This window comes from Melanotaenia boesemani, chromosome 3 (assembly GCF_017639745.1).
Source record: "Melanotaenia boesemani isolate fMelBoe1 chromosome 3, fMelBoe1.pri, whole genome shotgun sequence".
Lineage (NCBI taxonomy): Eukaryota > Metazoa > Chordata > Actinopteri > Atheriniformes > Melanotaeniidae > Melanotaenia > Melanotaenia boesemani.
In genome coordinates, this window is record NC_055684.1 from 6,383,901 (window position 1) to 6,411,890 (window position 27,990).

At 41.7% G+C, this 27,990-nt stretch overlaps 2 protein-coding genes across 5 annotated transcripts in view; both read right to left on the bottom strand.

The window, feature by feature from the left end:
* Positions 1–237: 237 nt before the first annotated feature.
* LOC121637307 (serine/threonine-protein kinase PDIK1L-like) lies at positions 238–7,441 on the bottom strand. Its single transcript, XM_041981366.1, has 3 exons — positions 6,692–7,441; positions 3,299–4,034; positions 238–838 (listed from the first exon to the last, which is right to left on the bottom strand). Exons 1-2 carry the CDS (start codon positions 7,335–7,337, stop codon positions 3,322–3,324), a joined length of 1,359 nt encoding a protein of 452 aa, XP_041837300.1. The 5' UTR covers positions 7,338–7,441; the 3' UTR covers positions 238–838; positions 3,299–3,321.
* Positions 7,442–11,792: 4,351 nt separating this feature from the next.
* LOC121636753 (helicase with zinc finger domain 2-like) overlaps positions 11,793–27,990 on the bottom strand; it is a 39,021-nt gene continuing 22,823 nt past the window's right edge. For 2 of the 4 annotated variants that reach the window (XM_041980536.1, XM_041980535.1), the window contains exons 9-20: positions 24,466–27,868; positions 22,872–22,957; positions 22,573–22,710; positions 22,327–22,488; positions 22,087–22,231; positions 18,990–19,106; positions 18,690–18,882; positions 16,747–16,896; positions 16,463–16,672; positions 14,373–14,529; positions 13,701–13,868; positions 11,793–13,054 (exon numbers count right to left, since the gene is read on the bottom strand). In XM_041980536.1, the coding sequence (XP_041836470.1) occupies positions 12,942–13,054; positions 13,701–13,868; positions 14,373–14,529; positions 16,463–16,672; positions 16,747–16,896; positions 18,690–18,882; positions 18,990–19,106; positions 22,087–22,231; positions 22,327–22,488; positions 22,573–22,710; positions 22,872–22,957; positions 24,466–27,868 (5,042 nt within the window). In that variant the 3' untranslated portion in view covers positions 11,793–12,941. Of the gene's footprint in view, positions 13,055–13,700; positions 13,869–14,372; positions 14,530–16,462; positions 16,673–16,746; positions 16,897–18,689; positions 18,883–18,989; positions 19,107–19,188; positions 19,273–19,808; positions 19,897–22,086; positions 22,232–22,326; positions 22,489–22,572; positions 22,711–22,871; positions 22,958–24,465; positions 27,869–27,990 lie in introns of those variants that run through there. The other 2 variants (XM_041980537.1, XM_041980538.1) reach the window with 2 other exon arrangements.

Here is a 27,990-nt window from a genome sequence, read left to right on the forward strand (position 1 = left end):
TAATGTACTTGTACTTCTTTGTACTAAAATAAAAGGGAAAAATGTGAAGTTTAATTAAAAAGAGTTTGACTCTTCTGGTTTCAACCAAACACACGTAGCAATGATGCTATATAAACACCAACATTTGTACTTCCAGGAGCAAAAACAATGCAGCATTTGTCATGAAGAATCTTAATCCCAAATGCTTTCATCCATCCACACGCCACGAAGTTCCACACTTCCAAGATGTCACACAGATTCAAGGCAGCTTCAACCTTTATTGAAACAGAGCTCTGACACATAAAAACAAACATGTCTCCATCCAGACTGATGGCTTAGGAAGCATTTACAGGCTCAGATAAAGGCCATCCAAGTCTACGAGTCCAGTTCTGGTGCGAGGGACCAGAAGTGTTGCATATAAAATCAGTAGAGTTTAAACAGGAAGGCATCCAGAGAGAGGAGAACGTTGGACATGACGCACTGTCAATAAGTTCTGATTCTCCATCAAGAACAGGAAGCTGAGCCACATGTAAACATGAGTGGAAATCCATTTCTACCAATGAACCACAACTTCTCCAAAAACACAATGAAGAAAGAAGCAGGTCGGGTTTCTGGCAGAACTCAGGAAGGAAGTCAGAGGAAGGCTCAGGTAAACGAATATGAGGTAGAACAGGTAAAACAGGGACCCACCCACCCATACTTCCCAAAATTAGTCATATAAAGTGACATAAAATCCAGCAGAGGTTTCAGTTCCCATCTGGTCCAACGTTTAGGACAGCATCCTCCATCAGAACTGGACCTCAGCATCCAGGCTCTCCCTGCGGTTTCCAGGGTTCAGGTGGTCCAGCAGCAGCATCATCTGTAGAGACAGAAGACCGAGGAAAAACTGTTCAGCTGATCCTCAGACTTCTTTTCATCTGTTTTTACAGCTTCAGCATCTTTCAGAAGATCACACCCTCAGTTACCTTCATACTAACATGCAGGTCTGATTTCTTCCTTAGCTAGGTAATTATTTTTATGGTTTATATGAACATTTATTATAAACTAGCCTGGATTTGTTATAGTTGGATCACAATGAATTGGCTTGAATTGATCACAACTGTAAAGTGACAAATAAAGTACAAATAAAGCTGAACTAACTGTTTTCAGCTCAATTTTTACAGAATCGAATCAAACATCCACAGTCTAAATATCTTTATGGAGATCAATGATTCTCAACCTTTTCTGAGCCAATGCCCACTTGTCTGTGATCCAGGTCCCCTACCACCCTCCATCATTACAAATGCAGGCTAAAGGTCTATTTATGCTTGATGTAAAAGACAGATACGTAGACGGACGGAGACTTTCGTCTGTCTCCTGCGTCGTTTACGTGCGTAACTGCTGCATTTTCAGAGGCCTTGTGGATACATTGATTGACAGGATAGCTAACATACGAACGGTGAAAGAAAAACCAAAGAAGAAAAGGAACAGGAGGAAGACAATGACGACAACAGCTGACGATATGGAGAGTGCTTTTGGAGAAAAGCTGTGTTGGGTGGTTGCGAACAACCTTACAGCGCTGCATTCCCACCAGCAACGGAGAGGGGTGATGAATTTAATCGTTTCTATAATGCATCGCGATGTGGACAATTCTGCATCGATGCAGCAACAAACTCAATCGATTATAAGTAATGTTTTAATTCTGCCTCTGCTTGTGTGTGTGAGGCGTGATCTAGCTGCTGCAACAGCTCGGCAGATAGATAACAGACTCCCAAGAAATTAGGGAAGCACCGATCCAATATTGGTTTCAGTATCAATATTGAAGAAATTTCTAGATCAGGTATCAGTGACAAAAGGCCCGATCCATTGGTGCAGATCTATTTTGTGTAATTCTATGTTGTATGCTCTGGGTGACGTCATGCGCTACGCTAACGATGCGACATGCGGAGGCCTACATTTGTTTTCAAAGTGGAGCGAGCGAAGGGATCAGCCATCTGGAACTTTTCACCACCTCAGCCAACACTTTCACGGCTACGTGCAAAACCTGCTCAGCAAAAGTAAAACTAAAAATAAAACTACCATCGAACTACGCTACGTCAGTTTTATCGGCGGGATGGAGGGTAAATTAGTGAAGCCTGGTTATTTTCTGTTATTTACGCCACATATTTTCCTACACACACTCTGGTGGGCGTGTGCTCACCTGCGTGTGCACACGTGTGAACATGTAGAGTCAGAAAGGACATGCCACCATTTAAATAAGGTAAATAACATCAGATTAAGTTTTTAAACACCAGTGTTGAGCATGGATGAAGAAATAATAGAACAACTGTACTCCAACAGCTAGAGATCAAAATGAAATACAAATACAATAAAAAATTCATCTCCTTTATTTCTTGTTTTAGATTTTGAATTCCTAATTGAAGTGACCGAACCATTTAAAAAGGTTTTGTTCTTGTTTATTTTTACATGTTTGTCCAAGCTAGTCAAGCTATTGTTATTTTTTATTTGTTTCCCCCAGTTTCAACACTTTATTATTTTACATTGGGTGTTATACTCCTACAAACTGAACCTGGAGAAGTTTTGTTATTTTTTTTAAATGTTTACAAGCTTGTCAAACTTTTTTACCATTGCTGTACAGTTGTGCAATAAATACGTAATTCTGTATATTTATTTATTTGTTTGTTTGCTTGTTTTAAAAATTAGGAAAGAAATGTTTAAGTCAAGTCTGATGTTTCTTGCACAAAAGAAAAATTTCAGTCTTTTTCACACAAAAGTTGAAAACTGTATAAAACTCAAAATGTATAAAAACCAAAAAGTTAAGGTTAACATCGATGGAAAACACCACTGGTAAGCTAACAGTTAGGATGCTTAAAAGTAATAAAAGGAATAAAACAACTTTGTCCATCAACACGTGTTTACCTCGACAATATTCTGTGTGTTTGTTCAAATACAAATTGACCTGAATATTTACTGGCAAATGTTTTCTGGCCATAAAGGAGAACATGGAAAACATCTTCTTAACTTCCATATTGTGTCTAAACTGACTACGGAAAGACTGAAAGGACAAAAAAGCACTGCTTTGCTGCAAGAGTGTTTTTGAAACAGAGTGTTTCTCGCTACACCAGACTGTTCCTCTGCACCCGGAGCAACTGGAGCATGTGGTGTGCAGGGACCAGTCCATGCACCACTGAAGTTTCACCCGGGTTCTGAGTAAAATCTCTGGACCATTGACGGGTTTCTTGAGTCTTAACTCACTGGGATGGTTTCACAGCTGATCAGAAGAGATTTAGCAGGACGCTGTGGACAGATCACAGGACAACCTGACAGATGGTCCACATACCTGTGCAGGAGTTTGGATGAGGGTCATGTAGAACAGGTGACCTGGTCCATCCTGGTCTGCAGCTGGAAGGCGTCGGGTCGGTCCTGAGGGTTAACAGCCAGCATGTCCTGAAGCAGCTTCCTGACTGGTTCTGACATGGACGACCGGCGCCGCTGTGGGATGTGCAGAACCATCTTTGGATTCTCCAGTAACGCCTCACCGACCGGAACGATGTCTGCTCCCTGTCTCACGTACGTTCCCAGCAACTCTCGCTTGGACTCGCTGTCGATGAAAGTGATTCTCTCCAGCATGGCCCACATGATGATGCCCAGGGCGAAGATGTCGGCCTTGGCAGTGTAGTGACCCTCCCACACCTCAGGAGCCATGTAGAAGTCCGAGCCGCACGCCGACGACAGCCAGAACTTGTTCAGGTTGATGTTCTTGTCTTCTCCATCTTTGTTCTCAGTGGTTTTTCCTAGACCGGCGCAAACTTTACTAAGACCAAAGTCTGCCACCTTCAGAACAGGACTCCCTGACTTCTCTGAGATCAGGATGTTGTCGGGTTTCAGATCTCTGTGGACGATGTTGTTCTCATGCAGGAACGCGATGGCGCTGGACAGTTGGATCATGAAGCTGCTGTTGGTCGGCGGGTCTGGTCGCCGGGACAGGACAAACTGGTTCAGGTCTCCGCCTTCACAGAACTCCATGACAAACCAGAGGTAGCAGGGATCCTGAGGAGGGCCGAGGACCCTCTCACCTGCAGACAGAACATACACCGCTCAGAAGAGAAAAACACATGCATAACACACACACTGATGAGGAAAACACACACGGACGGACACAGAGGTGAGTGGAGGAGCAGGGTAGGGCTGCAACGATTAGTCGATGTTGTCGACAATAAAAATAGTCGACAATGAATTTAGCCATCGACTATTGTCGGCAAAAAAAACCCAAAAAACTACCGAGTAAGACATCATCTTCTAATCCTATCTCTGCTGAGAGTTGCACAATGCACATACGCAAAGAGGGGAAAAAAATACAGAGTGAGACATCGTCTTCTTTTTTAATCTCTGCTGAGAGTTGCACATGTGCAGTGAAGTCCGCCACGGTAGAAATATGGTGGCGGACTAGGGAGGAAAACGGGGGCGGGGAACGTTAAAAGTCTGGGATAACTTCACGTTAAACTTACAAACATAAACATCTTACACAAACACCATCAATCAAACAGTGTGCATCTGAACGGCACAACTCAAGCACAGGACGTTTGGCACTGAAGGCGACGTGGATTAAGCTTAACACCAGTCCGAAACTATTCTAGAAAACAATAAAAAGTAAATGCCTGAGGGAGTCACATGGTGTTCAACAAACCTTGCTTAAACATTAACAGGTTCCTTTTGAGGAATAAGCGTTTCTGCTTTCTCTGCTGTCAGATGATTCCACTTTTCATCCACGATACTGGAAGCCGTGCTAAACTATGAGACGTTTGAGACATTATTCAGAATTTCTCTCTCATGTACGCATGTGAAATTCAAGTCATTCACACATTATACTAAAACCTCTCATATCATCCTGAAATCATTAACACTATAGTGAAACCTCTCATACGCTACACTGAAGCTGCCTCTTATATACTATACTGAAATTTCTTCTCATATACCCTGCTGTCTTGCTTTGCGATGTTTCAACGGTAAAATTTTTCGGACATGTAGAAAAGTTCGCCTGTCTGCTAGCTGTTAGCTCTGTAAGCTGTGGAGACTCGCGGCAGGTTGTGGCAGCTGCAGGAAGTGCTGCTGGAAGTTGCTGCTGCTACAAGTTGAGCTGCTGTCTGTCGCCAGATGAGGATCAGCAGATAAGGTCTTACTTTTCCACCCCTAAAAAACACAAATCCGTCCCACTGCAGGAATATTTAATCAGAAACTCTGTAAAAGAATAGAAGTCTGAAACTAGCAAATCTACACCATGTAAGCTCAGATCCCTTCATATGCGTTGGTGGGTGTGGTTTTCTATGTCTGCAAGGTGAGGACCCGTCTGTTCTGGAGGTAGGGGCTGTGGGGTTTTTAAAATCTTCTCGTGACCTAGATAACCTCTCTATGTCATAAAAAACATTACCTGTTTTACCCTGTAGAGGGCATTATGAGCTATTTTTTCATCCAGAAAAATCTTGTTTTTAAAATAAATAAAAAACAAAAACATATTTTATCAACAGTGTATGCAGTTTTCATCACAATTAAGCCTCCTACCCCCCCTCCCCCTCATGTTGTGAATCATGACGGCTGTGTGTGATCAGCCGAGGAGGAAGAAACTAGCGGTTCGTGGTTCACACCGGCACATATTTACTCAAACTTTTTGTTTTTGTACACGCTAGCAATAGCAAGCTAAATTTATCAGTTTCATGTCAATCAGATCCATGTCGCTGTCACGTGAAGCTGAACAGCAGCCTATTTCAGTTATTGTTTGCCTTTATTTCCTATAACTTTTCAGTATGAGGTTTGCTAGTGACACAGCTGGTAAATCTACTAGTCATCAGACAGCAATGCACACCTCTATGAAGATAGAGCTGCTTCATTTATCTTTGTGAGAATTAAACAGCAAAAGGAAGCAATGGGATGCCATCTCTGATCATTTAGTTTCCATGAATGTGGTGAGAGAAATTATAAACCGGTTCTGAGACATAAATCAGACCAGGACCTTTTCTAACACAGTAGCTGACAGGTGGTAGAAAGCATTTATATTTCAGATATGCAGGGGAAGGTCTAGAAAAGTTTAGTTGGAGGACTGGCAGGGGCACTGACCAGGAAAAGGGAAATGAGATATAAATTTTGAGTCTTGATTTTATGGAATATTGAACAAATTATTACAACTAAAGTGATCTTAAAAAAAACAAATGAGCTTTTGTTTGCCCTTTTTATTGATAAAAAACTATTTAAAAGGGCAAATTTCAGGCATGGTGATTAATCGTGATGAATTTCTAAGCTGTGATTAATCTGATTAAAAAAAAAATATAATTTGAAAGCCCCATTTATTATATTACTTTTACATATAATATTTTTTATTTTCTTTTTTAATATAAATAAACCTTTGTTAATCTGTAGTTTCATTATTTTAAAGTATTTATTTGATCTTATCTCATTAGGTTATCAGGACCGCAATCCAGCAGGTTTTCAATGTATTCCTGCTTCAACACACCTGAATCAGTTTAAATGGATCTAACAGCATATCAAGTTCTGCACACTGACTCATTCACCTGCCTCAGGTGTGTCAGCACGAGTCTGCTGGGGTTCTACACGAGCGTCCATGACGTCACGCTGAAACCACTCACCTCTACCTAACCCAACAAAACCTCTCACCAGGACCCGGATCAGGGTCCAACAGGCGCTAACCTGCATTGATCAGCTGTCCACGCGCACTCCTTACCTTTCAGTGACGTCTCCACCAGACGAAGGTACTGTTTGGACCGTTTGTTCCCGTGACTCATCTTCTGGGCCATGCCGTTCCTCTGCAGTACGCACTCCTCCAACTGGACCACGTTCTCGTGCCGTTTCTCCAGACTCGCCAGGGCCCAGAACTCTTGCAGCGCGAGCTCCACGTTCTCCGGCGCGTCGCACCGCAGCTTCTTCACGGCGACTCGGCCTCCGGACCTCCGGGTCACCGCCTCGTAGACCACCCCATACGTCCCTCTGCCGACCTCCCGCAGCAAGCTGTAGCGGGGAGCTCGGAGCCTGTGGTCCTTGGGGAGGCCGGTCCCGGGGCCATGCTCCATGTCATGGTCCACTTCCCTGTTACTCACGCGCAGACACCGCAGCACGCTGGACTCAACTTCTGGCCCTTCAGTAGGTCGTTCGAAACAAGCTCGCGCGCTCCTCGTGCGTTGACGCCAGTTGTCAGTACTACTTACATCCATACGTCCTCGTAAGTCCTGACCCGTTTCCAGATTCGGGAAAACTGGTCGCCAACATGATGTCAGGGTCCTGGAGAAACCGGAACTAACCCGTTCAGCAACGTGGGCTACAGAGGGAGGGGCGGGTACACACAGGAAGTGAAGCGAATAAGCCGCGACCATTTCCGGCTTCACATCCGGCCAAAACCTTCAAAACAAAGCCTATTATGTGACAGGCGCTAACAGACTGAGAGTCATTAATAAAATCATTTCGATCGAGTTGTGTTTTTTGGTTTTGTTTTTTAGGTTAAAGTTATACATTTTCATATTCACTGGACCTCCTGTGTGGGACCAGTGCCAAAGACATCACATACCAGAGAGCTCAGCAGCTACAGGCCGGTGGCTCTCACATCCCATCTAATGAAGACACTGGAGAGACTGATCCTGGGAAACCTCCACTGGGACCTTTCATGGATCCACTGCAGTTCGCCTACCAGCCTGGCATCAGAGTGGAAGACCCAGTTATCTTCCTGCTACGCCGTGTTCTGCTCACCCGGCAGCACTGTGAGAATCATGTTTTTTATTTCTCCAGTGCATTCAGCACCATCCAGCCAGTGCTCCTGAAAGCCAAACTGGAGGGCTGGAGTGGACCTTCATCTGGCAGGCTGGTTTCTGAACTATTTCACAAACCGGCCCCAGTTTGTGAGAGCCTGGGACTGTGTCTGATCTGCTGACCTCAGCGTAGGTGTCCCCCTGGGGATGGTCTTGGTCCCGTTTCTCTTCTCCCTCTACACTGCAGACTTCAGACACAACATGGACAGCTGCGTTCTGCAGAAGTTCTCAGAGGACTCTGCGATTGTCGGACTGATCACTGAGGACAACAACGTAGAGTACAGAGGACTGACGCTGGCCTTTGCGGACTGGTGTCAGCAAAATCACCTCCTGATCAATGTGGGAAAAACCATGGAGATGGTGGTGGACTTTAGCAGACCGCATTCTGCTGTCCCCACACCGGTGAACATCCAGGGAACAGACAATAACAGAGTGGACTCTTACAAGTACCTGGGCGTTCACCTAAACAATAAACTAGACTGGAATCACAACACGGACCACTGTACAGGAAGGGTCAGAGCAGGTCTTTATTCTGAGGAGACTGGTCTTTTGGAGTGAAGGGGGACTCCTGAGGACCGTCTATGACTCTGTGGTGGCATCAGTCATCCTGTACATTGTGGTCTGCTGGAGCAGCAGCATCACAGAAAGGGAGAGAAGGAGGCTGGACAAAGTCATCAGGAAGTCCAGCTCTGTCCTGGACTGTTCTCTGGACTCAGTGCAGGAGGTAGGTGATAAAAGGGTCCTGGCAAAACTGACCTCCATGCTGGACCACCCCCTGTAGGACGCCCCATCTGCTCTGGAGAGCAGCTTCAGTGACAGACTGATCCATCCTGGCAGTGTGAAGATCTGCTGGGGAAAAACAACCAGTCCAAGTAGCACGAGTACCACTGAGAAGAGAAGCGTTGCATTTTTACAGCACGGGTGAAATTACATCCACTGTTGGGAAACCAGAAGAAGCTCAGCTGTCCTGGTCAGTGCTGCCATGTTTGTGTTTTAAACTGTCCATATATGTTTGTAAGATGGAGTCCTGCACAGACAAGAAATATACAGCTGTATTTGTGTAGTTTCAGAAGAACAGGTCCCCTGCCTTCTGGCAGCTTATTTAAACCATCTTATTAGAATTCCCACTTCAAAATAACTATAGAAGGAAATAACTTTAATCTGATAGTCCAGATCATCCAGCTTTCCACCAGCACCTAAATGCATCACGGAACTTTGAGGAGCTGTCAGGGTGTGACAGCCTTAAAACTATGTAGAAATGTATTTGGACCCGTGCACATCTGCAACAGTTTGTACACAGATGAAGCTTTTTATACGAAAGTGTATAAAAACACACAAGGAAAAAATAAAATGAGACCATAGTTATAACGTGGTGGGTTCATTGTTAAAACGTGACACAAGAAAGAAAATCTTTATTAGGCCTAGTCTTTTTATTAGAGCTGCGCACGTTAACGTGTTACTATCACGTTATTATCACGTTAACGCATTAATTAATAAAAACCCTCTTTTTTTCCTCTCACATTAACGCAGCTACACCCCTCCCCACTCCCCAAAACCTTTCTCAAAAATCCTGAAAGGTCACAGAACATTGTGATAATTGGACGGGAAACTGCTCCAAAAAAATGAGAAACGCATTATTAGTATAATTTTTTTATAACTAAATGCAGTTTTATCCTGGTGGATATAAGTTTTGAGACAAGGCAGCAATGGTAAGACATTATAATTTACAAACGTGAAGCATAAATCGGGCCTTCTTTTGCCTCAGGTTTGGTGAATCTTGGTCAGAGTGTGATGAAACTTTGGAATCTGAGATGTGAGCTTTCAGTAGAGGAGTCGTTCATGAGCCATAATTTGAGTTTACATATTTTTTTCAGACTTTGTACCTGGTCTTTTATTTGTTTGTTGTCTTAACTGCTTAAACTTGCTTTTACTTAGTTTTATTGTTTTTATGTTCTCTGTGCTATTGTTATTTTGTGTTTTGTGTCTCATTGTTAAGCACTTTGTGATTTTTAGCTTGAAAGGTGCGATATAAATAAACATTTACTTACTTATTTACTTGGTGGTCATAGAAAGTATTTTACTGAGCTGTTAGCTGAGCTTCTGGACTTTCTGTGGATACCACACATGTTTAGTTACATTTACAGACCTGACACCAGAGTGCAGGCGTAAGAGGTGAAGCTAAACAGTCAAGCTAAGAATGCAAAGTTAGAGAATTTATAGGCCAGAAATCTGGATAATGAAGCAGTGAAGGTGCATGGATGGAAGTTATTGTGCATATTGTGAATATTTCTCTTTCCTCACCATCTAGAAGCTGTGAGATTCTCATCCTGCTTTATGTCTGTTCACCTGATGCTGATATTCATCACATATTGTTCCTTCTGTGTTTAGAAGGAAGCAGCTTCACAGCTTTAAATTCATCCTGCTGACTTTTTACCTTTTACTTAGTAAATCCTGAACATTTCATCTTTCTTTCTCATAAATATTTGATTTTATAAATATAAATGAAGACATATTTTAACTGTTGCTGTTTAAAGAGAAAATTGCTGCTAAACCTGTTTATGTGTTTAGTGCAGGGGTCTGCAGCCTTTCCAATACAAAGAGCCATTTTTCCCTCAGCCAGCTAAATAAAACTCCTTTAGAGACGCAAAAGTTACAGGACCTTTTGTAAAAAGACAACTTAGAACTTTTGATAAATATCTACTATAGGAAATTAGTTATTTTTTAAAGAAATACATTTTATTTCTATTTTTAGGTTTTAAAATAAAGAAAACAATCAAACTTTTGCAAAAAGAGGATAGACAGATTTTCTTCCATATCGATATTTGTAGAAAGAGAAAGTAGCCCATAGTTTCCAACCTAATAACATGAAAAATAGATAAAAAATATATGTATATATTACTGGTACTTTTAGTGTCAGTATATTGTGGAAATTCGATGCAATTATTCTGAAAAATGGCGGCAGGTTGCAGAGCCCTGATTTAGTGTACTGCATTTTCTTCATGAAGCAGTAGGTATTTTACATTTTATTGATGTTTGATCAATAAGCTTGTCAAGCAGAAATATTTCAGCTATTTTTGCCAAGGATGTAGTAGGAGTTCCAGCTTTGGTGGAGGTGGCGTTTGTGTCAGAGTCCTGTGATTGGACCGGGCAAATTCACATGACAGTTCACGGGAGTAGGAAAACAGGTAGGCACTAAGTGGTGGACTTGAATGACTGACCCAACGTCAGAGCTCTACTTTGTTCATGTCAGTTAACAAGAAAACACATTGGTTTATTATTTTAGTTTTAATTCAGTTTCTTTTGTTTGCTCATTTAAGTAATTTGTTCGTTATTTTGATTTATAACTGTACACAAATCTATAAAACAAATAATGTTGCAGTAATTTGTGCAAAAGTTATGTGTTCAGATTGATGTGTGTGTATGCAAATATCACACAAATGGTTTCACAGATTTGTAAATCACGTCAAGCACATTTGTAACTGTTCTGATTTCCCTCCATTGATACGAGGAAATACGTGTGCAGAGATTAATCACATCACTCTTATTGCTTGAGTCCTTGTTCTTTACGAAGGGTTCCACAATGTCAGGCATTATTTGGACCAAGAAACACAATATTTGAATTTTTTTTCTATAATACCTTCAGCTTTTAAGTAACATGATGTACTGACCTTAAAACTGAGCTTCTGACTGGTTTTGGAGCCACGCTGACATTTGTTCTGTTCATTCCCGGAGACATCACTGTCTTGATGCATGCCGAGGCTGAGAAACCACACTTCACTACGTCCTCTGGGACGCTGCGTCACATTACAGCTGAGTTTCACTTTGCGGCACCACGTCACATGCTAGCAACTGGATATCAACACACCTGCTGATTTACACGTTACCATTACAAAGTCCAGCAGTGACTGGTGACGTTTTAAAAGTGATTTTACATAACTACAGTTTAGTGAATTATATTTGTTAGACGATCACATGTCACTAAATCCTCCAAGATAAATATAGAAATTATAAAATGAGACAACGTAAAGCTTGATAAAATGTTTTAATCTTCATTTAAAGATAGTGCATCCTAACATATTAATTGTGATGAAAACCACCTATACAGTTGTTAAAAATGTATTTTTTAATTTCTTTAAAAACTGGATTTTGTGGGTAAAAAATTACTCAAAACGCCCCCTACAGGGAAAAACCAGGTTTTCTTTTTCCATGAAGAAGAGGTAAACTTGGTGCTCCTCTCCTGTGTCATGAGAAAATTTTAAAATCCTCACAGCCCCTCCTCCAGATGCAAAAAAAAAAAGCAGGTTTCCACCTTGCAGGCATAGAAACCACGCCCATGGATGTGAACTGGACGGGTTTGTGCTTTTCAGGGGTGTAAAAGTAACACTGGATTTTACCTGCTGATCCTCACCTGGCGACAAGGAGCAGCTCACATCGGGGCAGCAGCAGCTTACAGCTACACTCCTGCAGCTACCACAACCTGCCGCGAGTTGTTGACACAGGCAGCACAGAGCACTAACGGCTTAGACTGATACGGTTCAGGACCACCTTGTTCATGTGTAGCTGAGGAGATTCAGGAGGGCAAAAGTCTTCCACCTCAAATACCGCTCTGTGGCGTGGGTGCTTTGTGAATCTTGCTTTCCATCTTGCTAGTGGCCGCTGAGCCGCTGACTGTCAATCATTTCTGCCAGTGTATTTGTGACCCACCCACCCTCTGCCCCCAGACCCCCCCACACCTCGCACCCCGACCCTTGCAGTTTCTGGCAATTTTTCAAAATGTGGCAGTGGGTGGAGTTATGCAAAAAGTAGGGGCTGGAGTTACACTTTAATAATGAAGAAAAGCAGCTAAGCAAGCAATAAAAATATCACACAGTATAAAAATCACAAGAATCACCCACAATATGAAAAGACTGGTCAAATGTTAAAAGAAATCATTTCTATTAAAAAAGACAGGGCTGTCCACATACATAAAAAACACTGCAGAGAGTTTTATACAGTAGAAATCTGCACATTTAAGAGCTACTGCAGTGATCCAAACCGGCCTCTGAGCCGTCTTCAACAACTGAGTCTGTTTTGTCATCTGTCTGCCTGGTTTGATAAAGGTTCCATAAAATAAGATAAAATAAAATGACTGTGAAAAGCCGGTGCTGCTCATTGAGGAGCGATCGGAGGGAAAGATCAGCGGTGACCGTGAACTGATATCTTCTCAGCTTTGGTGACTGCATCAACACCGCTGTAGTTCTGGAGGAGCTTATTCCACGTTCTGCTGCATCTCAGCAGCTTCTGGTTGCCTTTCAGACAAGAAGAAGAAAAAAGAAAAACATGTTATTTCTAGGAATAGGTCAAGCAGAAAGACTAGAAATCTCTGGTTCTGGGTGTTTCTTATATCTGTTCTCTGACTCTTTACACCACAAGCAGTGAAGAGTTCTTCTGTGGCTTTTCCTGGTCCCCTTCAAAAGTTTGGATGGGGGCAGGAATACTGACCAGGAAAAGGTTGCCACAAATGAGATATTATTTAAGGTTTTGATTGTATGTATTATTGAACTGATTATTACAAATAAAGTGGTCATCTAAAGTAAAAAAATGATGAACATCTCAAGCGAAGGTCAGTTAGCATTAAATATCTGTACTGGCTCTTTCTATTGATACAATACAGTAAAAACAGGCATATTTCAGGCATAGTCGCAATTGGTGATTAATCAGGATTAAAGAATTTGTAAGCTGTGATTAGTCTGATTAAAATTTTTAATCACTTGACAGCCCTAATTCTTAATTTATTTTATTCTGGTCTTTTTTCTTCCCCCCCTCAAAAAAATATAAATCACCAGATTTTTACTGTATATATTCTGTTTTCATATATTTGTAAATAAATAATCCACTGAGGGGTTAGAGCTCCTTTATGAAAATGTAGAGGAAAAGGTCGAAGGGTTGTCTCACCGATGATGCAGAGTCCTTCCTTGGCCCTGGTGATGGCCACGTTTATCTGGTTGGGGTCTCCCACAAAGCCCACATGTTTGGACAACCAGGAACGGTCGGGTTCGGGCATAATCTCTTTGCTTGGAAGGGAGCACACCGTTGATAAAATGACGTAACTCCATTCACTCCCTAAAACAGAAGCACTTGTTTGAGGTTTCCACTTTGTGAAACAGATTACTGACAAACAATCTAACAGCTGAACGAAGCTGAAAGTCAGCAGCCAAGTGGAAAGACGCAGGTCACTGAAAGATGGAAGGAAGAACAATGAACTGCTGCTGAAAACGGGTCATTAACACGTCATTAATGAAACTTTTCCAGAATTTTGAGAGCAAATACAATGTAAATGGTCTCTCTCAGCATTTAGACTCTAGGGGTACATTTAGAGACCTATCTGTTCATCCTCTGGACTCTCATCTCATTAACAGCAAGTTCTTTCTAATAAAACCTCTGTTTTTGTTTCTTTATTGTTTAACTCCTTTTTTTAACCGTGTCCTGTGTTTAGGTATAACCAGTGGATGGGTGAGTTGAACGGTATCTGTAGAGCAGGACAGGTTGCTGCACAATCTCAGTGGTAACGCTTTACTTGTCTCAGTGATATAACTTTAGTGAGGGGTTTGTAGTAAGACTGGTTACCTTGGCTCTTTGTGATGGTGGTTACTGTGATTCCTCCCAGTTTCCTCTTCTTTAGCTCGTCGCTGATCTCTGATACTTGGGCATTGTAGGGTGAAAGCACCACGATACTTTTCTCCTTCACTTTGGCTTCCCGCACCAACATCTCTGCAATCTTTGCCTGCGAAAGGAAAAATGTCAGTAATGAAAACATGGATACGAGCAGCAATGTTTTCTCTATAGAGGCGTGTACAACGAAGCGTGGTTAACATAGCCCGGATATCTCTCTTTTTCCTGGATTGACTTACCCAGACGTTCAGGATCTGGATAAGCAGTACGACAAAGTTGGTTATCAACTCGGTAATTCAGGCCACGGATTTCCCATCTGGGTCAGTGCACGCTCACATAAATGGAACATAGACTTGTAGTTATATAGTGCTTTTCCAGTCAGGTTGACCAGTCAAAGCATTTTAAACTGCATGTCACATTCACACACACACTCAGACTCCGATAGAGACATCAGGAGGCAATGCAGGGTTCAGATTCTTGCCCAAGGACACTTAGGCATGTAGTCAGGGAAGCCTGGAATTGATCCACCGACCTTTCGATTGGAAGACAACGGCTCTTCCGCCTTAGCTGCAGCCGCCCACACACACATAAAAGGGGTGGTGTTTGTAACATCTGACCAATTGCTGAGAAGCCCTACTTTACCGTGAAAAAGACTATTATTCTTCAAAAATATGAAAAATTTAAACATCATCCAACAATCATCCAGACCAAACACAACACGGTTACCCCAGCAACAGCAAAGAAGGAATGCTGGCAGAAAATTGGTGACTGTGTAATTTCGTCGAATTATACAATATTAATTAATCGGACAATATAAATAGAAAGCACTCAGATCTCATCGAACTAAAAAATAATGCCCCAAAAGTTGAAAAAATTAAATAAATAATTAAAGATAAAATGTCTTGGCAGAGGTCTGCGCTCTCATTGTTTTCAATTTCCTATGAGTTCCTTAGAGGCTCCGCCCCCTGTGTGAGCGCTCAGGAGCAGGTTAGCCATTCAGCTTAAGTTACCATGGTGATTTACCTGGTAAGAAGTTAACCAGTGTCGTAGTACAGAAAACCCACGGTTAACCCCGAAGTTACCTCGATAAGAAAAAAATCCAGCTTCATTGTACAGTCCTCTGGTCTGGATCTGCTTTTGTGTTTTCATGACATAATAAGAAAAATAACTGAAACATGTCCAATATTTCAGATCACTGGAAGAGTAGATGTTTGCCCCGTAGAACTGAAACGACACGGATCAAATAAGCCTACCCAGTAATATCCAGTATCACAACCCTAGAAAAAAACCCAAAACAGAAGCAGCTGAGGGAATAACTTCAGTAGAAACAGCATTGTACTTTTAATAAAAGGGGTTTATCTGTCAGTTTCAACCAATCAGGACTTGTTCTTACCTTTGTTAACCAATGAACAAGTTTGTTACATTTACGTCGCACTTCACGTTTTCTCATCGTTCATCTTTGTTTGAAATCTGCTTTTTAAAAGGTTTCTGAATATTTATGATTTTAGACGGTGGTGAAGTCTGCCTAATGTCTAATGTCATATACGTGTGCTAATGTCAGCACAGTGACAGAACAACGCTGGTAAATAAGGTACAAGGTGAGTTTACAGATGAAATAATTTGCCACATAGTCAGGTTTTGTTAAAGACATTAAAAAACATATGAACTGTTATCCCATAGCCTCCCGTACTTTAACTACCAATGTTAGTTTTTTTTTCAACTATGACGTTTTACTGAGTTTAAAACGAGCTCCGTTTTACTGGAGGGATGGTAGTCTGTTAGCCCCATCAGGACTTCCTTGATGAAACTTCTAGACACACCATGTGGTCTCAGTCCCAAAACCCACCACTGAATTTTACATTTTTCTCATGAATTCTAGAAGGAAAAAATGGAAGATCGAGTTTCACACATCTATCAGAGATGACAGCGACTCTGGTCAGACTGGGAGGATGTTCAGGTGACTTAAACGCACACATGTGGAAATGTTTAGCACAAACTGAGCGACTTTGATGTTTCCTGCTAGGATTTAGAGTCTGGTGCCCTACCACTGCGTCTCTCTCCCTCTGGTTGGCTTTGGAGTTGTTGTTGCCCTTGTGAGTCTTGACCACCAGACGGACAGTCTCTCCTTTTATGTGTCCAAAGACCACAGGCATCGTCCGGTCTTCAACACGTAGGACACTGCTTGGCTGCTCCACACCAGTCCGCAGCTTTCCATCATAAAACTCTTCTGATGGGAACTTGCAGATGTCCACATGCTGTAAAAGTACAACACAGTTATGTATATCACACATCACATGCTGCACTTATAGTGTTGATTTAATGTTTTTACCATTCTGTACTGAGTGTCCAGCATCACAGCCCTGTTTCCATGGAGTTTGTCGTAGTACCGCTCAAAAAGAGACTTGTTCATCCCCAGTTTCTTCACATGATCATTCTTCACAATGGGTCGCAGCTGTTTGTGGTCACCAATCAGAACAATCTGGAAGATAGAACATATGCGCAATGTAAACATGAACCCAATCAGGACAGGTCATGATGGGCTATTAGAAGAAATGTATGACTTCAGGTTCAGCTCCTACATGTCAGAAAATCATAGCAGGATGCCAAGTGATGACATCAGCTGTGTTACAGGAAGTCTAATAAGAGACTCCTAAAGTTACAGATTAAAATTTTTTTCCACTTTTTTTTGGGGGGGGGGGGGGTTTAAATCAATTTATGGATTGAGAGGAGTAGTCTTAAACTGGTTAGCAGTTAAACTAATGCTGGGCTCACACCAAACGATTTTTACAGTCACAGACTAAAAACGGAAGTCTTTAGGAAATCTTAGGAGTTTTACTGGAGTCACAGCGCTCCCGTCATCTCCATCGTTAGGTTTGCGCTGGTAATCTGCGCTTTTTAACGTCAGTCTTTCCCTAGTCTTGGATCTGCGACAATATCAAACATGTTTGATATTATGACAAGTCGCAGTGACGAAACACGATCAACAACCAATAGATGAGCTCTGACAAAAGCAGAAACAGGAATCCTGACAGTCAGAACAACAACAAAAACAGACAAAAAAAAAAGAAACAAGAAGCGGTGATGAAACGTCGTCGGTGGACCGTCCAGAAAGAGGAGCGGATGGTTATTAAGAAGTAAACGTCTGCTGTGGATCATTTATGTGTTACAGTGTAATGATCCAACAAATGAGAGAAGAACAGAAAACTCATTCATGCCTCTAGATTCTGATGAGTCGGTGTAACACCTGGTGGAGATGTAAAGCCACACTTAATAATGATGTGTAATTCCCTCCTGGAGGGAAACTCTCCCCTTGTTTGCTTTGCTGTGGGCAGATCAGCCCTGTTCAATATCAGCTGTCCAACATGTCACAAAAAATGCTGAAAGAATCTAGTTGTAGTCTTCTAAATAGTGATTCACAGTCTTTGTCAAATCTCAGTTTGAGACTCGGCCGACACCTAAAACTCTAAACATTTGTCTTTAGATGTGAGCTGGTAGTTTTCTAGAGTCTTGCAAGTCTTCTGGTGTACACCCAGCATAAGAGAGCACATACACACACTGTTTATCAACTCAGGACTTATTAAACTTAAAGATTTAATTGAGCAACACATATTACTAATTACAGCAAAAAGTATTACCAGAACGTCTGCAGAAGTTGTTTTTAGTTCAGAAAATCACAACAGAAGGAAATTTTTATTGTAAACATTAATTTACAGGACCACTTTAAAACAGTGTGTATTTTAATATGTGGTGATAAATTGTGGTTCATTACAGTTAAAATTGGAGATGTGTGTAAATATTCTTCAAAAAAAATTGTAATTCTTTAAAAAAATATGTAAAAATAGACTATTTAGAGTGTCTGAACTTGATGAATAGTTGCTATTATGTAGATTGTACATGACTGTGTGAAAGCTGATTCTTTTGTTATTAAGTGTTGATTGTCAAGTAATTGACTGACAGACCATCAATTTGTGCTGAACATTTTAATCTTTTAAACTGTTTTCAAGTATGAGTTATTGGGCAGGTCACCAAACATGTATCTCAGTTATGGTAGAAAACGACGCACAACATCAAATCAAAGTTTTTTCCAATTATTTTGAGGCTTTAAAGTTGAAGAAAAAACAAAACTTTATAACATAAGAACTATAAAAGTTAGACTTAACAAAGCACTATCTTGTGAAGGGGCAGAATGTTTTGACCTTTTTCCATTTACAGATGATAAAAACACAAACAAAAACAAACCAACACTGAGGAACACATTAAGGAGTAAAGCACCTGTTCAGGTTTGTTGCAGACTAACGGGATCAGGGCCTGTGGTTCAGTGGCCATTGCACATTCATCAATGAGAATCTGCCGTGCGCTGACATTGCGGATCAGGCTGGGGGTGGACGACTGTGTGCATGTGCACAGTATGATGTCGTGCTGTTTAAGCTCATATGCTCGAGCGTCTTTGAGGAGTCTTTTGTATCTATGAGAAAAGAGAAAATATTACTCATTAGGTTAGTTACTATTACTGCTGTTACATCACATTATAATGGCAATGGATTTACACTATAGCTAGTAACTGTAACTTACTCTTCCACATCGCCATCAGTCAACTCTTCTCCAACTCGAATTCTCTCATCGAACTTCTTTATTTTACCTGCAGAAGGGTTTGGCTCCTCTCGCATGCGGTGGTGCAGAGTGATGCTCCTGCAATCATGTAAAACATGTAAGCGTTTGAAATTAATTCACGGCCCAATTCTGAAGGGAGTGTTAAAGTTTTCCTTCATACATGAACTACAATCTGTTGCTTTTATTCATGCTAATGGCCTTCCCCCCTCTGCTCCAAAGCCATACTGGCCCTTTGAGACTCCAGCTGGAAGCAGAAAGTAAATCAGCAGAGTAGAACAGGGAGACTGGTATCTTCGTTCACAGCCTACTGTAATCCTCCTTTGCTAGCTTCATTCAAGGCATTCCCTACAAGTAGGAGGGTTACGTTAACGTTAGTCTTTGCTACTTTTAGTTGTCAAATGCCAAAATATGTTATTTCAGGCCACAACTCTGACTGGCTAACATTTTTGAATAAGCTAACATCTACTCATTTACACTTGTTTATCCTTCACTGTACTGTGACAGTGAGCTCGTTTTAAAATCCGATATCTGGGAGCAATCAGATTATTGTAATAATCAGATCTGACATGTCTATATTAACTTCTGAAATGTGATATTCTAAAAACCACATTTTCCAGTCCATTACTGGATTTCTTTCAGAGTATGTTCATAGTCGTATCACTTCCTGTTATTTTCAAAACACCCAGTCTTTGTTAAACATAGCTGCACCCACCGTCTTAGCGTTAGCTGCTAATGTAGGAGCTAATAATCTACAAAACAGACAACAGATGACTGTTTTACTTTGTTTATACTCCAACTTCTGCTGCTACATGACATCCTGTTTTTTCTTTTGTGATTCACTCGAATTGTGATGGCGTCACCTCTGTCTCTTTAAGACATTAAAAGATGAGTATTGGGGAGAATACTCGGTGTGTTAATCTAACTTCTCATAATCAAGTTATGCTGTTTACGTGATTACTTTAAAAATCTGATAACTCCAGAAATCCGAATGATCAGATTTTTGGTGTTCATGTAAACAGGCTCATTGACAAGCTCATTGGTGAACAACCTGTGCTGAGTGTAACCACTTACCTGGAGTACACAACTTTATATCTGCATTTGATGCACTGAGAAGACCTTGTAACTATTCATGTACAAATCTGTATTCCAGTTTCATACCGTTTATACTACAAAGGCTCTAAGCTTCAACTGGGTGTCCTGGAGTCAGAATACTGAGGTACAGTGCATCCGGAAAGTATTCACAGCGCTTCACTTTTTCCACATTTTATTATGTTACAGCTTCATTCCAAATTATATTAAATTAAGCTCTTACCTCAAAATTCTACACACAATACCTCATTATGACAAGGTGAAAAAAGTTTTTTTTGAGATTTTTTGAATTTATTAAAAATGGAAAACGAAGAAATCACATTTACATAAGTATTCACAACCTTTGCCATGGAGCTCAAAATTGAGCTCAGGTGCATCCTGTTCCCACTGATAAGCCTTGAGATGTTTCTACAGCTTAATTGGAGTCCACCTGTGGTAAATTCAGTTGATTGGATATGATTTGGAAAGGCACACACCTGTCTATATAAGGTCCCACAGTTAACCATGCATGTCAGAGCACAAACACCAAGCATGAAGTCGAAGGAATTGTCTGTAGACCTCCGAGACAGGATTGTCTTGAGGCACAAATCTGGGGAAGGATACAGAAAAATTTCTGCTGCTCTGAAGGTCCCAATGAGCACAGTGGCCTCCATCATTCGTAAATGGAAGACGTTTGGAACCACCAGGACTCTTCCTAGAGCTGGCCGGCCGTCTACACTGAGCAATCGGGGGAGAAGGGCCTTAGTCAGGGAGGTGACCAAGAACCCGATGGTCACTCTGTCAGAGCTTCAGCGCTCCTCTGTGGAGAGAGGAGAACCTTCCAGAAGGACCACCATCTCTGCAGCAATCCACCAATCAGGACTGTATGGTAGAGTGGCAAGACGAAAGCCACTCCTTAGTAAAAGGCACATGGCAGCCCGTCTTGAGTTTGCCAAAAGGCACCTGAATGACTCTCAGACCATGAGAAACAAAATTCTCTGGTCTGATGAGACAAAGCTTGAACTCTTTGGTGTGAATGCCAGGCATCATGTTTGGAGGAAACCAGGCACCGCTCATCACCAAGGCCAATACCATCCCTACAGTGAAGCATGGTGGTGGCAGCATCATGCTATGGGGATGTTTTTCAGCAGCAGGAACTGGCAGACTAGTCAGGATAGAAGGAAAGATGACTGCAGAAATATACAGAGACATCCTGGATGAAAACCTGTTCCAGAGCACTCGAGATCTCAGACTGGGGCAATGGTTTATTTTTCAGCAGGACAATGACCCAAAGCACACAGCCAAGATCTCAAAGGAGTGGCTTCAGAACCACTCTGGGAATGTCCTGGAGTGGCCCAGCCAGAGTCCAGACTTGAATCCGATTGAACATCTCTGGAGAGATCTGAAAATGGCTGTGCATAGACGTCTCCCATCCAACCTGAAGGAGCTTGAGAAGTACTGCAAAGAAGAATGGGCGAAACTGCCTAAAGATAGGTGTGCTAAGCTTGTAGCATCATATCCAAAAAGACTTGAGGCTGTAGTTGCTGCCAAAGGTGGATCAACAAAGTATTAAGCAAAGGCTGTGAATACTTATGTAAATGTGATTTCTTTGTTTTCCATTTTTTATAAATTCAAAAACTTAAAAAAAAACTTTTTTCACCTTGTCATAATGAGGTATTGTGTGTAGAATTTTGAGGTAAGAGCTTAATTTAAAATAATTTGGAATGAAGCTGTAACATAATAAAATGTGGAAAAAGTGAAGCGCTGTGAATACTTTCCGGATGCACTGTATTTTACTTGCTGGATTGGATATTCTGAAGGTTCAGCAAGGCCCATACAATGAATTTCAACATTTTTTTTAGTGATATAGTGTTTTAGAATGTGTAGGGATGTAAATTAGCTCCTCCAGCTGCTCCCTCAGCTCTTCCTGTGGGAACAGCTGGCAGGCTAGGTAGGCTAGTCATTAATAACATCTGTCCCAGCAGAATACCTGAGCTCTGGCTTAGAACGATCTTGGCGGAAGGTTCTTGGAGAAAACTGCAGAGTGCAGTTTGGATAAGGATAATCCAGCATCTCTACTTGCTGGCTGTAGACCCTGAGGATCCGTAGACTCTCCTTTAACCGCATCAGGTACTCTGTATAGCAACAGTCAAAGAATCCATATAACTCAATGTCCATTCAAGAATTGTAAAACCTTGCAGAAGAAACATCAACACACAAAGCAACTTGCCTGCTACAACATCAACAGACTTGTTCGAAGGGCCGCAGTATAGAATAACTTCTTTTTTGTCCTTATCTTTGTCTTTTGGGTCATCAAACTTTCTTGGCTTTGTGGAGTTCATCTCAAAAAACCACCACACCATGTACACCCCCACCACTGTCTTTCCAGTTCCTGCCAGACAGATAGAACAGGAAGATTTTATACCTCACAGGTAAATGAGAAGCACTGAGGTAAAACACATGCTTTGGCTCTTACCAGGTGGTCCCTGTATAAGTGTGAAGGTATTATTTAGAGCAGTTGCCACAGCAATATTCTGACTGTCGTTGAGCTCTGGCAGTCTGCTCGATAGCTTTTTGTTCCTGATTTGATGTTTTACGAAACTCCTCTGTTGAACTACGAAAAAAACACAACATAACTATGCTGTTAAAACATTTTTTTTTTTGCAAAGATCAGATGAAGCTGAAACACATAAAATACCATCATGTCTGTTGATTATTTAACACAAATATATCTAAATAAATAAAAAAGTTGTGATGGCTGAATATTGTACATACCCTCTTTTGGGATTCGATGTCCAAGTATAATGCTCTGAACAAGGTTACATGCTTTTCTCAGGTTGTTAACGGCATTTTCTTTCCGGCTGTGGTAAAAGCAAAAGGACTTAACTTATTTTAAATTGAGAGAAAAAAAAGTATGTTAACATGGATGGAAGTTATTTCAAAGTAGCTCACTAAAATGAGCGAAAATCAAAGTCTTGTTTCCACCAACAGATTCAGGTCGGTGCAGGACAGGTTAGTATTAGTAGTGGGACTCTTTAGAAACATCACGAATGAATTCAATTCCAAATCAGGTGGCTGTGATGTGATTATAAAACAATTAATGATGCATCTTTTTCCCTTGTGTGACCACGTGACAACTGCTTTACAAGTGGCAATACGTAACATGGTTTCTCATTTGTTGTGACAACCAGAGAAGAAGAAAACTGGTTTATCTATTGGTTAATGCAATACAACTTCTGTTTCCACCAAATCAGAGTAAAACATGTAGCTGCAAGAGATCCTAGGGGTCTTGAGTTGATCATATTTCTATCAGAACTTTTACCATGTTTTTCCAGGTTTGACCACAAGACATTTCTCTTGGCTATTGTTCTACATGCGTTTATGTTTTGGTTGTGATTACCCACAATGCCCTTTGCTTTGTAGTCCACGTCCTGTATTTGGTTAATTTGAAGTCAACCGAATCTACGTTTGTTGGTGGACTAGACTTCACTTTGATCCACATCAGAGTTCATTCATTCACATCTCCCCAAACAAATCAAACTTTCTGAGCAAACAAAGCTGCCCATAGAGACTAAAGTATTCCCACAGAATAGCTGTTACTGCAGAAGGTACTAGTAAGACTTCATCCTCAGCCAGGGTGTCTGTTATGTGCGTGCCACAGATGGTCCGGCTGATAAACTTCCACAATTTCTAGTTCTAACTTTTATGTTCTTCAACATCCTGTTATTAATTTATGGTTTAAAAATAGATTTTTTTTTACATTTGTACATTGACTTTGTATTGTCAACGTCCACAATGCGATGCATCTAAAAAAAGCAGCGTTTTCCCAAACTGCAGTTGGTTCACATTCTCCTACATTTCCACAGGCAAAAATTGGGAATGGTGTTAGAATTTCCGATCTGATCCATCCTACTTTTTTGGGACTTTTTTGTTGAGGTCCCAATTTTACTAATCTTATCCTAAAAGGTGGAGCTTGACACACTGAAATCCACTGATTGGTTGAAAGAATCATCACTTCCTGTGTGACTCAGCAATAAGAACTAAGCGAGAACAGTCAATGTTTAAAAAAATAGAGGATTTTTTTTGTTGTTCAAAGCCATGTATCAAGAAGAAAGAACACAAACTGCTGGATGTCCAGCATTCCTCTCCCGTGTTTCTGGGTTGTGCTTTTTTTCGTTATAATTCAAGGAATGTGTCCTGCTGCTGTGGCGCCATGCTATTATGTAGCTGTACATCTATCGCTATCTGGCTGATACCCTGCCTATGGACACTCAACAGAGATTACAGTTACTGAATCAAACTGAACCAAACCAAACCAAACTGTCCCATCCCAAGCTGGACCCCTTGGTGGAAACAAGGCTAAACTTACATGTCAGGCAGGAGCTTTGGGATTATTTCAACTGTGAAACGAGTGTCTTTCTCAAAAACACAATCAGGAATGTTTTCCATTGGCAAGTGATTGGCATAGAACTCCACTTTGCTTCCGACATTTTTTTTTTCATCCACAGTCCTTGTGATACCGTGGGCCACCCACGTATACTCTTTTGGGTCCACCTGTGCAGAGTGTTCCTGCACTGATGTCAACTTCAGACCTCTTTTTCGTATGCACAAAAAGCACTGTGCAAGGTTGCATTCGATGACCCATTCCTTGATCCACTTTTCATGTAGGAAGAAGTTTCCTGTTAGCATGCCAGTCTGCTCTTGTCTAAGGTTCACCACCAGGTTCTCGATGATGATGCTGTCGCTTTCGTCCACTGCAGTGGAGGCAGACTCCATCTTACACATTGGTTTCCAGATATGCACATACTGCTCAATATCAGCATAGTCGGTCCTCGATAGATCATGAGCAACTTTGGAGAAGCATGTGATGGGGCTGTGGACGTGGTCTACACAAATCTCAAACTTTGGTCTGATGTGCACCAACTGAACACAGGGTATGCTGGAACTTCTCTTCTCCTCAGAGGTCATTTGGACCTTAAGAGTGTCACCTGGCTGCAGCTGGAGGAGAATGTCAACCCAATGCTCACTTTGTTTGCTGGAAGCTTGTTGAACCTCAGAGGAACATGTGTTAGTCTGGGGAAGAGGAGGTGCAGAGCGTGGGGGCAAAATAATCTGATTCCTTGCATTAGCATTCATCAAGAGAGACTTTGCATCTTCAAAATTTTTCTCTTCAATTGCTTGACTTACACTTCTCCATACTGTCATTGGAACCTTAACATATGGACCATGAGCTGGCATCAAATTCAGCTCCTGGACTGGCATGGAGTCAGCTGCATAGATCCGTCTCTTCCATTTGAGTGTGATGCTGCGACTTGCTTCGTCAGAAATCGGTTGGTCCTCTAGTTGTAAATCATTGTACATGACCAACATGGTAACAGGAAATATATTCCTGTTGAAAGGAAATGAAATGGCCAAACTGCCTGCTTCCTGATCCGCACAAACAACAAACGCTAACTTTGGGGCACTTTGTGTCTTCATGCTTACTGCATAGAAGACCTGCTCAGTCTTTTGCTCATAATCTTTGGCTTTCTTGATGTTGAGATCAAACTGACTACACAGACCTGTGATCTCTGTTCGAGTGTGCTGGACAGGCTTGTCACATATGACTGAGTGCAGGAGTCTTTGCAAGATGATATCCATGTAGCGCCTTATGGGTGATGAAGCTTGTGTATAAGCCGGTAAACTCAGAGAATAATGGCCAACCTGTGCTTCAGGTGAGGAGTTTGAGCGCATGACATACGCTTTACTGCAGCATCGTTTGAACTGATTGATGACTGGCTGGAGCAGAGGATGAATGTCATCTGCAGCCACCAAGTCCACCATTTTGTCTACATCATCAGCTCTGACAGCTGACAGAATATCTTCCCACACTTCAGTAAGTATGCGGAAACTTTCATGTCCTTCGACCTGTTCATCAACGTTAACTTTGGGCCGCACATGAAAAGACAATGGAATTAATTTTCCACATTCCTTCTTGAAATTTTCTATCTTGTCGGAATCTGGTTCCTTCTGACAGCGGAGTGGGATGTAGGACCTGGTTCTGTCGGAATCAAGCAAAGTGTCTGCGGCATGTGCGTTAAATAACACATTCATTTCTTCAATCATCAGATGAGCTTTGCGCTTCCCAGGCAATCTGTCATCACACTGAGAATAAGCCCAGTCTGAAAGTCTACTCCTCCTTCTGGCTTTTGTAAAGCAGTAGGCCACACTGACACAGTCCTCCAGTGTATCAAACTTGCACTTTTCTTTGTATCTTTGGGAGATGATGTCCTCAGCCTCTTCATAAGATAGCTGCCTGTCAGATTTGATCATGGACAGCTGAAATATGGGCTTACCGTCAATCTCATGTGTTTCCTTTTGCACTTTGAACATGAGTGAGATCACCCTACGATCCTGATCTTTCAGAAGACTGAGGCATCCAGTGCTCAAGCTCTCAGGGAACATGTGAATGGGACTTTGTCCTTTACCATACTTTGTACAACCTTGTTCTTCTGCATTCGTATCTAATGGACTACCTGCTCTTACAAAACTGGCCACATCTGAAATATGGATTCCCAACTCATAATGGTCTCCTGTATCCCTGACACTGATGGCATCATCTAGATCTGCTGCTTCTGCTGGATCAACAGTGAAAGTGAAAGTCTTTGTTTCATTCTGTCTATATGAAGCATCTTGATCTGCCATGGACAGGCCTTCAGTGGTTTCAGCTGGGGTGGCTGCAACTCCAAACTCCTCTTTCAGCAGCCAAAACCTGTCATTCCCAGGTCCAGTTTTTGGGAGAATATCTGTTACATTCCCCAGAGGATAGAAACAAGTATCTTTCCAGCCAATCACTTGCACTACAAAGACACTGTCTCTGATTTCTTTCAGAGGCAGAAATTCTTTGATGGTCCTGTACCCTTCAGTTTCCTCCCATATTGGTATGAAGTTGCGTTTTTTTTTGCTGATCAGAATGCAAACTTTAGGTGCACTTCTTTTGAAGGGTACCATCATTCTTTTGATAAAAATGCTTGAAACGTTATTTCCTGTCTTGCTGTGATCCGCACCCTCAAGAAAGCAAACCAGTTCACGTGCAGATTCATCTGTCTTGATGACACTAACCACCCTTGCTGCCTGTTTCCCACTTGGTATTTGTACAACCACTTCGTCTCCTGTGAACGCCTTCCCTAGATTTGCTCTCCCCTGGATACTGATCTGTCTGGTCTGGTCATGAAATGGTACAACATAACCTCTGTTGTATAACTCCCTGACTAACTTTCCTCGCTTGTACGTTTGTGGATATTTCTCACATAACTCCAAGAGATCTTTCTGAACATCAGTCACTTTGTATGATTCCCTTGACTTCTGGTTTGAGTCTTCACATCCCGAAATGTCTTCATCTGAGCTGTACTCTGTTTTCAGCTGTTCATATTCATCTTTCAGCTCCTGAAGAATTGCATCGCTAAGACTGTTGCTCTCATCCACATGTTCAACCTTTTGAAACCTAGAAGTTTCCATGACATCTTTTTCAAAGAAGTCTTTGGAGTAATGTAGCGGTGCAATGCTCTTGTTGCTGATGCAGTGGTCTATGAAGCTCTTCCAGATTCGTGAGCATTTTCCAAAGCAACAGAGGGCCGCAGCATCTCCAACTACAACCACCTGAGACTGAGCCCTGGTCATGGCCGTGTTTAACACCCGGGCATCATTGAACAGTGGCAGACCAGGCAGGTGGGATGTTTCAAGGCTGTCACGTGTCTGTACAGCTGTCAGAATGACTGCCCTGAACTGTTTTCCTGTTGACACAGAGCAGAGTTTTCTATATGTAAAATGATAGTGACTTTGGTCCAGTTTGACTCTTGCCTTTCTTATTGTATAACATAATGAATAATTGTGCAGGGGGCCTGAATTTAGATTA